This window comes from Ipomoea triloba, chromosome 9 (assembly GCF_003576645.1).
Source record: "Ipomoea triloba cultivar NCNSP0323 chromosome 9, ASM357664v1".
NCBI lineage: Eukaryota > Viridiplantae > Streptophyta > Magnoliopsida > Solanales > Convolvulaceae > Ipomoea > Ipomoea triloba.
Window position 1 is genome coordinate 5,396,265 of NC_044924.1, and position 10,977 is coordinate 5,407,241.

General features: G+C 34.5%; 2 protein-coding genes across 4 annotated transcripts in view; one reads left to right on the forward strand and one right to left on the reverse strand.

Moving 5' to 3' along the window:
* The first annotated feature begins 1,089 nt into the window (after positions 1-1,089).
* Positions 1,090-5,759, forward strand: LOC116028413. Of its 2 annotated transcripts, none has more exons than XM_031270127.1 (8): positions 1,090-1,324; positions 2,467-2,904; positions 3,015-3,189; positions 3,408-3,708; positions 4,181-4,253; positions 4,645-4,735; positions 4,881-4,960; positions 5,136-5,759. In XM_031270127.1, exons 1-8 carry the CDS (start codon positions 1,292-1,294, stop codon positions 5,319-5,321), a joined length of 1,377 nt encoding a protein of 458 aa, XP_031125987.1. In that variant the 5' UTR covers positions 1,090-1,291; the 3' UTR covers positions 5,322-5,759. The 2 variants fall into 2 exon arrangements, with proteins under 2 accessions (XP_031125987.1, XP_031125988.1); XM_031270128.1 differs by having other exon boundaries at positions 3,411-3,708.
* Positions 5,760-6,114: 355 nt separating this feature from the next.
* Positions 6,115-10,977, reverse strand: part of LOC116028334 (endoplasmic reticulum-Golgi intermediate compartment protein 3) — a 6,560-nt gene continuing 1,697 nt past the window's right edge. For both annotated transcript variants that reach the window (XM_031270015.1, XM_031270017.1), the window contains exons 3-12: positions 10,545-10,627; positions 10,357-10,432; positions 10,196-10,263; positions 9,552-9,636; positions 8,706-8,815; positions 8,537-8,620; positions 7,661-7,807; positions 7,167-7,275; positions 6,875-6,994; positions 6,115-6,561 (exon numbers count right to left, since the gene is read on the reverse strand). In XM_031270015.1, the coding sequence (XP_031125875.1) occupies positions 6,488-6,561; positions 6,875-6,994; positions 7,167-7,275; positions 7,661-7,807; positions 8,537-8,620; positions 8,706-8,815; positions 9,552-9,636; positions 10,196-10,263; positions 10,357-10,432; positions 10,545-10,627 (956 nt within the window). In that variant the 3' untranslated portion in view covers positions 6,115-6,487. The remainder of the gene's footprint in view (positions 6,562-6,874; positions 6,995-7,166; positions 7,276-7,660; positions 7,808-8,536; positions 8,621-8,705; positions 8,816-9,551; positions 9,637-10,195; positions 10,264-10,356; positions 10,433-10,544; positions 10,628-10,977) is intronic.

Consider the following 10,977-nt stretch of genomic DNA (forward strand, 5'->3'; position numbering starts at 1 on the left):
ATTTTATATTCATGAAGAATTTTAGTACATATTGATAAGATATGTCATTATGTCGTACCGGTATAATTTATTACGGAGTACAAATTAATTTTTATACAAATTGTGTTATCTTTTTATAAATGCAGAAAACATATTAATTCATATCTTATAAGATGTACTATGTTGTATGTAGGCCAATACAGCGAATATTGTATTCATAACAATTGTTGAAAAATTTATGAATATATAGTTTTAAATATAAATAATAAATATATTTTATTATTATTATTATTGGATTGGATTCGATACTCTTATTATTGCGAAACTAATTTGAATTTGACTCTGGTCATATGTGATCCTAAGTCCCTAACCTTATAATATTAAGTTTAGTTCGATTAATGAGGATTGACTGAAGTTATTTTTCATAATATTAAGTTTAGTGTTACTATATAAAATTACAATTTAAGAAAGAAAGCCTCGCATGCCTTCGTCTCCAGACTATCGAATTTTTTGTAGGATGAACTTTACCCAAAGGAAAATGCTTATTTTCCTTTATGTTTTACCTCCCTAAATCTCTCATTGATATTACTCAATTATAGCGTCCACTAGCTCCCGTGGCTTAGCGTAGTTCATTCGTCGCTTGACTTAAAAGTCATGACAGGAGACGACAGTATGGTGGTTCGAATCACATTAGAAATATGTATGGGAAAAATGACTCAAGGATGGTGGAATGTCTCAATTGAATCTCTTGTACACATGAAGACTAAGATTTGATTTATATCCACAAAGGCTCTAGGGTCGGAGTCCTGTTGGCTAAGAGCCCACTAAATAAAATGATATTGAATAATAAGACAACAAAAAATCGTGAAAAATAATGAGTGTCACGTTACTCTTATTTTAATTTAGACATCAACTATTAGTGTCCTCATAAATCAAAGATAAGAATATGTACGTGACTCAACTTAAAATCTGAAAAACGATTTTCAAAAAAAAAAAAAAAATCTAAAAAACGATTTAAAAAATGAGAAAATACCGAGTGAAAAAGGTATTTTAAAGAAGAAAAAACTTGAACTTTTTCTTGTTCACATCATTGTTACTTTGTGAGGTAGGTACTAGGTAAAAGCAGAAGAGGAACTTTAGAATTTATTACACTTTGGGAGAATCAAAATCCCATTTTTCTCATCTTGCAATAAAGCAAACCAAATCTCAATGTTATATGATCTGTGGATCATTCTACTTAACGCTCTCCAAGTTCTTCCCCAAGACAATTAAGTAAAGGAAAATTCTGCAGTTTTTTGCTGTAGAAAGAAGAATGCATCAACCACCTGAAATAGAAGTAGTTCAGGTAACTCTCTTTATACATGTGCTTAAATTCTTGCTTGGAGGTTATTGAAGTTGAGGCTGAGTTTTTAGCTGTGAGCTGCCCAAAGATATATTTGTAAAAGCTTTTATTGTGGATTTATGTACTATGATTTTTGATGGGTAGAAAAGGGAAGTGTTTGAAATTAGTAAAGATTACAACTTTTTCGGCCGCTGGGACCAAAGGGACTGAATTTAGGTGATTTGAGAGGACTTTCTAGTCTGCAGATTTTGTTTTCAAGCTGAACCCTCAACCATTAAGGAGACTTTCTAATCTGCAGATTATGGTACAGGCTCAAAGGTCCTTAGGGCATGCTCAGGACACCTCACCTCGTGGTCTGACAAAAAAAAAAATAGAAGAAAGAAAGTTGAATTGTTATTTTCTTTGGTACATAATTTTTTGTGTGATAGTGTGGAAAATGAATGTATGCATCCGAAAGCATAGTCAAGATTGGTTTAGCTTTGCCCGCATGGGCTCAACTGGTCAAAGGGATGAAGTTTGGGAGAAGATTGGTTTAGCTTTTAGTTTCCTCCACAATCTTGTTGGGCTGGTGTGTTATGGTTTTGGGGCGAGAGATTTCGCCTTTTGTGGGCAAGATTGGTTTAGTTTAGTTAGCTACTTTCCATTTTAGTGAGTTGACTAGGTGAGAGGTAATAAGAATGACAGGAGAGAATTTAGAAAAGAGGAACTGAAGGATGATGAGAAAGTCAAATATTTCATTTAATTGGTCTGTTTTATAGAAAATCTGTTAGAAGCTGAGAAGAAAAAGTAGAGGAAGTGAGATAAAGAAATGCTAGTACACAGCTGAAACATAGGGCACATGAAACATTGCCTTTTTGGTCTCATCTTTCTCAGTAACTATAAATAATAGTACAGAGGTATCTCTATATCTTAGGTGGGCTTGTGGGGTGAAGCTTTTATGGATATTGCTCTTCTTTGCCATATCTGTTTGATCTTACCGTTGCTCCTGTCTATTATGATAATGCCTGCTCTTACTATAGGTTTTTAATTGGTAAAAAAACTAAAAATTGACATATCAAGCTTTTTGGTAGGGGAATGAATTTGTTCACTATTTATTATGTATGGATTTGTGTCATATTTTACTTATATCCCATCCATGAAATCAGAAAGAGGAGAGAGAGGAAACCACCTTAATCCAGCAGCAGACAAGGCGGCCAAATCTCTCCTCTCTGCAAATACCTGCAAGGTCTTCAGAGTGTGATTTAACCAGTTTTACCAGAATAGATGTGCCCAGTCCTGGCTCTGCTCGAGCAGGATTGCCTCCGAGACCAAATTCAGCGAGGCTGATATCATCGGTTAAGAATTTGATTCCTCAGAAGAGTTTTAGGGCGAAAAATTTGCCACCAGATGCTGAAAAGACAGTTCTCATTGTCCCAGAGACACCACTTTCAGATAAACCTTCAACTTCAAGGTCATTTTCTCTGAATAAGATTTTGTTCTCTTCATCAACAAAACCAGCTCATTCATTACCAGTGACACCAAAGGAGAGTGCTGGCCCCAAGCCTTTTGAGGATAGTCAATTGGATGATCATTCAGAATTACCGGTAAGTTTATTTCCATTTAGTGCTGATTGGCCCAATGCTTTGTGCTATTCCTCTAACTGTATATTTTCTACTTATTTTTTATGGTTCTTTTTCTTTTTTCCACCTAATAGATTTTTGAAGTCCAACAACATATACCGCGCTCATTCTCAGTCCCTGCCAACGCTAAAAATAAAAGCTTGAAGAGGATTGATTCTTCTGGAAATTTGATCCGCGTAATATCTTCATCTGCCAGGCGAAATGCAGATAGTGATGCATTACCAGACACAGCACAGGAAATAGAAAATGGTATGCACTAGTATGCGTGCTTCTCTATTTAGTATTGCGTGCTTTGCTTGCTCAATTTAAAATTCACATGACTTTGTGTTTGAGGTTATTACTTTTACTATCACATAGCTATTTATATCTAATCAGTAACAAGGACACTGAAATTACGGTGTACCTCTTGTGGTCACTTCATTGGTTCCTAATTAGAGTTTGATGGATTTATTTACATCCACCGTCAGCAGCTACTGATGATAACAGTGAAGACATTCCCGAGGAAGAGGCTATTTGCAGAATTTGTTTTGTTGAGCTTGGGGAAGGAGGTGAAACATTTAAAATGGAGTGCAGCTGCAAAGGAGAGCTTGCACTTGTTCACAAGGAGTGTATCTTGAAGTGGTTCAATATCAAAGGCAATAAGTTATGTGATGTTTGCAGGCAGGAAGTTCGAAACCTCCCTGTAACATTGCTAAAGATACAGAATCCTTCAACTGCTGTACGGAGGCCAACAACTGGATCACAACAGCGGGAACCTACTCGTTACAGGCAAGTTTAGTTACTTTATTAGCATGGTTTTCTTTGTTTGACTTGATTTTATGTGATCCTTCAACTGGTACAACAAGAAGTCACTTTTATGTACAAATAAAGACTTGTTTCCTTCTAATTTTGCTTCTAACTCCCCTCCTCTACTTGAACATAACTATGTTGGAATTCAAGCATTATTCATGTCCTTTATAACTAGATTTATGCATCATTCACTTCTTCCTTCTGCTGCCCTCCGAAACACATCTCAAGGGACCTTAGTCCTTATATATGCTTTTTCCAAATCTATGATTACCACGTGCAAGTTACATTGTATCTGCTTGTGTACACAGCTAAATGTCTTCTCAAATTAGATGATTTCTGCGGTTGATATATTTGGTTATATTTAACCCAACCGTTTTACTTTTGAGAATTACAAGGACCGTTTGAAGAGATTTGCTCGACTCATCTAGGTGATTTGTTTTGTTTTATACAGGGTTTGGCAAGACGTACCTATTCTTGTTATGGTCAGCATGCTAGCATATTTTTGCTTTCTGGAGCAACTCCTGGTACTATATTTGATCTTTCCGTCTTTTATTTCTCAACACCTGATTTATGCATGCTAAGATTTTTATTTTTTGAGAATAGACTAAAGTATCAACTAAAAAGATGAAATGACTTTTCATTATCTCAGTTGAAGTAATGAACCCTCTGCTTCAACTAGCCTCCATGTTGAAGTAGTATATAATCTAGCTGATTTGGTCATTTAGCTTTAGGAGACTTTGTTCAGTACATTATTTTACTTTCAACTTGGTTGTTAGAAATGTACGGCATTTCTATCAAGTCTTCATTATATGTGGTTATGACTTATGAGCTCCTAATTCTTTTTCTCCATTTTCTTAATGAATTCCTCCTAAAATTTCGTTATACTGATTTGTACTACTGCTTTTAATTGGACAGGTGTCTGACATGGGAGCTCGTGCTCTTGCTGTCTCTTTGCCCTTCTCTTGTGCTTTAGGTTTCGTGTCATCTATGATAGCTTCTACAATGGGTAATGTTTGTTTACTAGAATTCTCTTCTTCACAACACAACTTTCTGAACAAATTTGTTAGTTTCTCGTCAAAATTAGGCCTGTATGCAGTATAATGCAGTATATATAGAGTTGGTGTCCTGATTTTCGTTTTTGTCGTTTGCAGTGAGCAAGAGTTACATATGGGCTTATGCTTCTTTCCAGTTTGCGATAGTGATATTATTTGCTCACATATTTTATGCAGTGGTGAGAAATACTTGTCTTTCACTTTATATTTTGTTTTTTGATGGGATTGGTATATTATGAATCACATTTGAATCTTAATTTACATAATAATGAACATTTACCCAAAATATAGCATCAGTGTTTGTATTCGCCTCCTTATGGCCGAGTGATTAATGTATTTCCTATGCACGTGCAGCTTAATGTAAGCGCAATTCTAGCTGTGTTGCTTTCCTCCTTCACCGGCTTTGGAGTCGCAATCAGTACCAATTCACTTCTTGTCGAGTATTTGCGGTGGAGAGCTACCCGGCGCCAGAACACGAGGAATGAATCCACCCTCGACCAAGACCGTCATAATCACAATCATCCAGTCCAGAGCGCATGAACCAGAATTCAGTTTTGCTAACACGTTTATTGTAAATTCTTGACAGCCAATTCCATGTAAGCCAAGCTGAGATGGGGTTTGTCTAATGCAAAGTTGGAAAGAATGTTTTTATACCTCTAATGTCTACTTTGGTTGCATAGCCATAGACAGAGTTTTCTTCTGCTTCATTCCACAAGGGATGGGACCTGAAAAGGAAGGAAAATCAGAGGAAAATCCAGATAGGTCTCTTCCCCAAATACAAACATATTTGAATAGTTTAAGTGCTTGATCATCATAAATGTTTTATGCATTTAGTATAAGATTATATATAGAACACTGTCCTGAGCCAACGAAAGTTTTTTTTTTTTTTTTTCTGCTAGGGCATGTATTCTTTTGATTGAAACTGTGAGTACATAATCTATAAATCAATGAATGTATCTCACTAGTCATAATTACTCATAGTTAAGTGTTTGATCTCAGTATCGAGCCCGACAGTTATAGTGTAAACAGTTTCATCCAATATGGTGAATTTCTTGTGGATACCAAATACTAGTACTATTATCTAAGTAGCCGTTGAATCACCATAATTTGCAAATTTGTTGGGTCAAGATGTAAGGGCTTTAAAGGCAAAACGTGAGACCTCATGGTGAGGGTCTTCGCCTTTTGAGATTGAGTGTCTGATCTCAAAGTTTTTACCACTCCCTTGAAGGTATTGGGCATGAAGTAAAAAAAAGTACAATAACCTAAAAAAGTGGAGTAAATTTCCTCCTATAAATAGGCTACTTACCATGAAACATATGCCAATATGACTCAATTTGGAATCAAATGCAAGAAATAGAAAACCCAAATATTCTTGTCATTACAATATTTGGATAAGTTCAGTAGGGTAAAAAATTTCCTTAGTTACATTTTTTTTTTCCTGACTAGCAAATAATTGAAAATCTAACATTCTAGCATAGCCATTAGCCAAAGCCTTTCTTCTCAAAACAGATGCAAAAATATTTGGGATATAATGTTGGAATTTTAGAATCAGAGTATTACAAAACCACAGAAAAGCTAAAGAAGAAATTGCACATCAGAGTCCAGCATCAAATTCCCATTGTAGTAGTCATTGCTCCCAAACACTGCTAGAGTTTTCTGATCATTGTGAGTTCAATACCGCGTGCAATCTCCAGGTGGGGCCAAATTTACCGAACAATACTTCTAGCATTTGGCTTCGTCACTGCTTCAACAAATCTATACATCCATCTGTCTAGCATTCCTGTCACACGATACAAGCAAAGTTTGTCACAAAATGAAATCACTTGTTTAATATTCAACCTTAATAGGGTTTTGATTTGTCTTATTTGTGAAGTAGTAGGGTCTTTACAGCAAGGGAGTACTATGACACCCCAAACACTTTATGGTGGGTTAAAGAGTGGGATTCAAAATCACCAAATTCATGACAGTACACTAGGATACTATGCAAGTGCAATAGATAAGATGGGATCTTGTTAAAAAGTCTGCAACTTCTTCTACTACTAACTAGATCACAGTTTCGACCAAGAAAAAAATGATATTGGTTAAAAACAAACCTGTTAGAGCGAATGTTCCGCCGAGAACTGCACAAAGTCGTGTGATGAAGTGAAGAAAACTTCGGCGTTCTTCTTTGATGGTGACAGTAATTGGTGATAAATCATACAGAAAGTACACAGCTGCATTAAATGTAAGGAAGATATTATGTAAAACCAAGACTGGAAAAGCAAAGGGTTAGTGACAAAGGAATACATAATTAATAAATGAGTTTCGTTTTTTTTTTTTTTTTAATTTTTTTTTAAATAAGAATATATACTTTTAAAATGATATGAGATCAAGTTTGAAACAAACCTGGCCACGCCCTCTCAAACTCATGTATCGGAGAGTAATACTCAGAGACAGAGAATTGATTAGTAGGTAAAACTTCCTTTGATAAGTACCTATATTCAGTAGGAACAATCTGTGCCAGAAAACAAGAATTTCAAGATCTAGAACCATTTTTTCTGTTTACCAGTCAACAAAACAACATTGTAACACAAACGCAATGGCCAAATATCTTTCACACACAACTTACCACAAAAATGGGGAACATGCACATTCCAAAAAAAAAAAAAAAAATTTAAATTGGTGTTTTGAGAAACACCTAGTTCGCTTGTATTAGACCACCACTAACACAAACTTCAAAATATACAAAAAGAGATATGTGAATGCCTAACTATCTACAGAATCACCATAATTATTAGTTAAAGTTCTTATCTACAGTGAACAATTTATTCACAGTGCAAGTGGCCTAGTGCAAAACATTGAATTGCATTTTCACATCATATAAAGTCTAGAACTCAAACCTTTATATAATATTTGAAAGTTCCACTTCCACCACGCAGAATCCGCTCTGTCCCATCTAGAGGGTTGTGAATTCCAGGATATTTTGGACCAAATGACAAGACATGGATGATATGACTTACATTAACATGGCTAGACCCTTGAAATATCTGTGCATGAAAAAGAAATGAAAGTACCAATTATTAGGAAGGAAAATTATGGTTATTTCAAGGTTTCCTACTCCATTCTATTAAATCTCTTTTAACTTTAAAAAAAAAAAAATAATAATAATAATAATAAACCGGAAAGACCAGGAATCGGACTTGGTCTACTACAACTCACTCTATCAAACAGGATATCATTTAGTGCAGAGGTTACTGATCTTTCATGTGATCTGGAACTTAATTTGTTTATAAAGTTTGGTACTCCTATTATTTATTTACTTTTTATTCTTTTGGTTTTCTGCTAAAACAAAATTGATTATATATCCAATATTCTAATGGGTATTGGACTCTGGTAGTTTGGTCAATAAAGCAGCACACTTTGACACCAAACACCAAAAGGGATTTTGATTGCTACTATCTGGATATGGTTATATCACACAATTTGATTATATTATAAGGATTATCCTACAGACATTTTTAACTAATGTAAAAAACTTAAAATTTAATTTTGGTGATTAACTGATATAAAAAAGTCCAACTGTTTCAGTTTTAAGGATATTACAATTAGTATATGTGGTTTAAATAATTAATAAGCCACATATGACATGAAACAGGTTTGCTCCTGGTTTGACCAGTTGACCCAGTTGGAAATCCCAACGAAGTAAATACAGCTTGTCGCACACTAGTTTTAGATCACGCAAGAAACTAATACTGTAGAATTCAAAGCAAACTGACCATTTGAGCAACAAATATGTTGAGCCCATGAACAGATATATGGAAGTTTCCAGCAACACGTTGAACATCCAAAGTACCATACACCTGGAAGGAACTATAACTTATATTAGTTATATAAGTATTCAAAAGCCTAAAGAAACCCCTGACATTGGAGATACTAAAGACTAACCCTGCATCCTTCACCATTATCCAATGCTTGCTTTACTTTTTTAATAAAATTTTCAGCTTCCTGGTCAAAACCTTGCAGATGTAGATCTTCATGATTATCTTTATGGTCATCTGATCACAATTGTTTTGAACTGTGTTAAAACATTTACTCCCATAATGGAACAACTGATATGCAACTATCTAGCAAAATGATTTTTTCCCCACATAATGTACAGTTTATGAATGACAAATGTGGGAGAATTTCACCTCAATCAAAGAATAAAAGGCAGAAAGGAAATATAGATAAATTAAATAAATAAATAAAAACCCTGTTAAAAGATGAACCACAACTTAGAAGATCATGAGATCATGTGAAACATGAAAGAATAGACATATGCAATCAATAAAATCCTAGGGTTACTAGGCAGAGCAATGGTATGATTTTATGAAGCTACCAAAACCAAGGCTGGAGGACCACAGCATATACAACTTTTCAACAAAATGCATCAACTTTTATCAAACTCAATGCAGGGAGCAAAGTTGCATCTGTTTATTTTATTAATTTATTTTGTTGTTATTAGAGGTCATTATTAACAAGTAACTTCCAAATTTTCTTTTCATCAAAGGAGATGAGTCAGAAACCTAAAGAGTTGAACTGATGTCATAAACCCTAGCACAGGTGGCACAGGAAAGCTCAGACATTAACCCTATTTGTAGAGGAAATCCTGTCCTTGATTTCGTTAGTAACCATAACCTTCCACACATTCCATACAAATGTTCTTGCTATCAAATGAGGCCAGAGTCAGAAACCTCAGTTGAGTTTAAATAAAGTCATAGTGCAAGTGGTACAAGAAAGCCAGGACATTACCATGCTTATGATCTGAATGCTCCTTCTCCACCAGGTCTGACAAATATTCGGTGCCAACAATGTAGCCATCACGGTTCAAGCGAAGCTGCATAAGCTTTCTACTGGTGAGCAAACCAAATACATTGACTATAACATGCATGCAGCTACAACTCTCAATACCAAAAGCAACACAACTAAACAGCTATATATTCAACCAAAAGCAACTCCTGTAACATGAGGATATTTGCATAACAGTCACCATGTATGGCAAAATTTCTTGATACAGAAAATTGTACTGAGTAAAAGCTTTTTGCCGTTTTGGAATATGCTATGAATCAAATAATTCTTTAATAAACTCAAATCAACTCAACTAGAGCCTTAATTCTAATTTACTAGGATCAATTAATATAATCCTTCTTTCATGTGCATAGGCAGAGGGAATTGTTTAATATATGATCAATTCTTCTGTAAAAATATCATGGAAAATCAATGACGAAGCTACCAAAACAATGCATGATCATTGTTTCAGTTGCTTAATTCTCTGTCATGTTAAATGGTAGACAGATGACAACGATAACAACAAGAACAAGGATGATGATGATGAAGATGATTATTATGATTATTATTATACTATTAAAAAAAAAAAAGATAAACAAGCTGCTGACCTTCCATATGTTTGTATCAAGATCTACTTCATGCTTTCCTGACATGTCAATTGCATCGACACTCAAAACTGCCAAAAGAAATATTAAAAACTAAAAACCACTGAACATGCAAAATATTTTTAAAGGGAAATGTATGGAAATGCACAAATAAATTGTCTAACCATCACAAGGTAAAGACGGGAATGACATATTGATGTGTATGGGCAGTGTTTCCCCACGTTTCAAGTCAACAGCCATCTGCCAAAATATAATTATGACAAGCAAAATGAATAAGGCTGCATGCATACTGAATCAAAATTGTTAACCATTTGAATAGAAAACAAACTGCATTGTGAAATGCAACACAAACCTGATGGACTGTATTTGTAGTAAGATAATATCTTAGTTCGTGCAAGAATAGCGTTGCCATGATGACTAGCCCAACAATAGAAACTAGTGTGACAAGAACAAGAAAGAAAGTTAGTGACTGAAGCACACAAGTGGACTTATCTAACATGCAAACCATCTCCATACCAAACATACACAAATATTTAATAAGGATGAAGCCATGACACTAAGTTTCTTAATTAATTAAGGAGTACTTCATCAATCAAGTTCCACTAAATTTCTATGGTAGATGTAAGCTCTTTGAAAGAAAACTAAATGGCTAAGATGTCAAACTGGTAAAATTAAAAGAGGAAATCCAAGAGTGGTTTCAATAATATATATATATATATATATATATATATATATATATATATATATATATATATATATATATATATATATATATATATATATAT

Excerpts from the sequence above, each read along its gene's own strand:
- LOC116028413 (XM_031270127.1), top strand. The coding sequence starts at position 1,292 with ATGCATCAACCACCTGAAATAGAAGTAGTTCAG. Across the intron at positions 1,325-2,466 it reads CTGAAATAGAAGTAGTTCAG|AAAGAGGAGAGAGAGGAAAC; the intron begins GTAACTCTCTTT and ends CCATGAAATCAG. Across the intron at positions 4,254-4,644 it reads GCTTTCTGGAGCAACTCCTG|GTGTCTGACATGGGAGCTCG; the intron begins GTACTATATTTG and ends TTAATTGGACAG.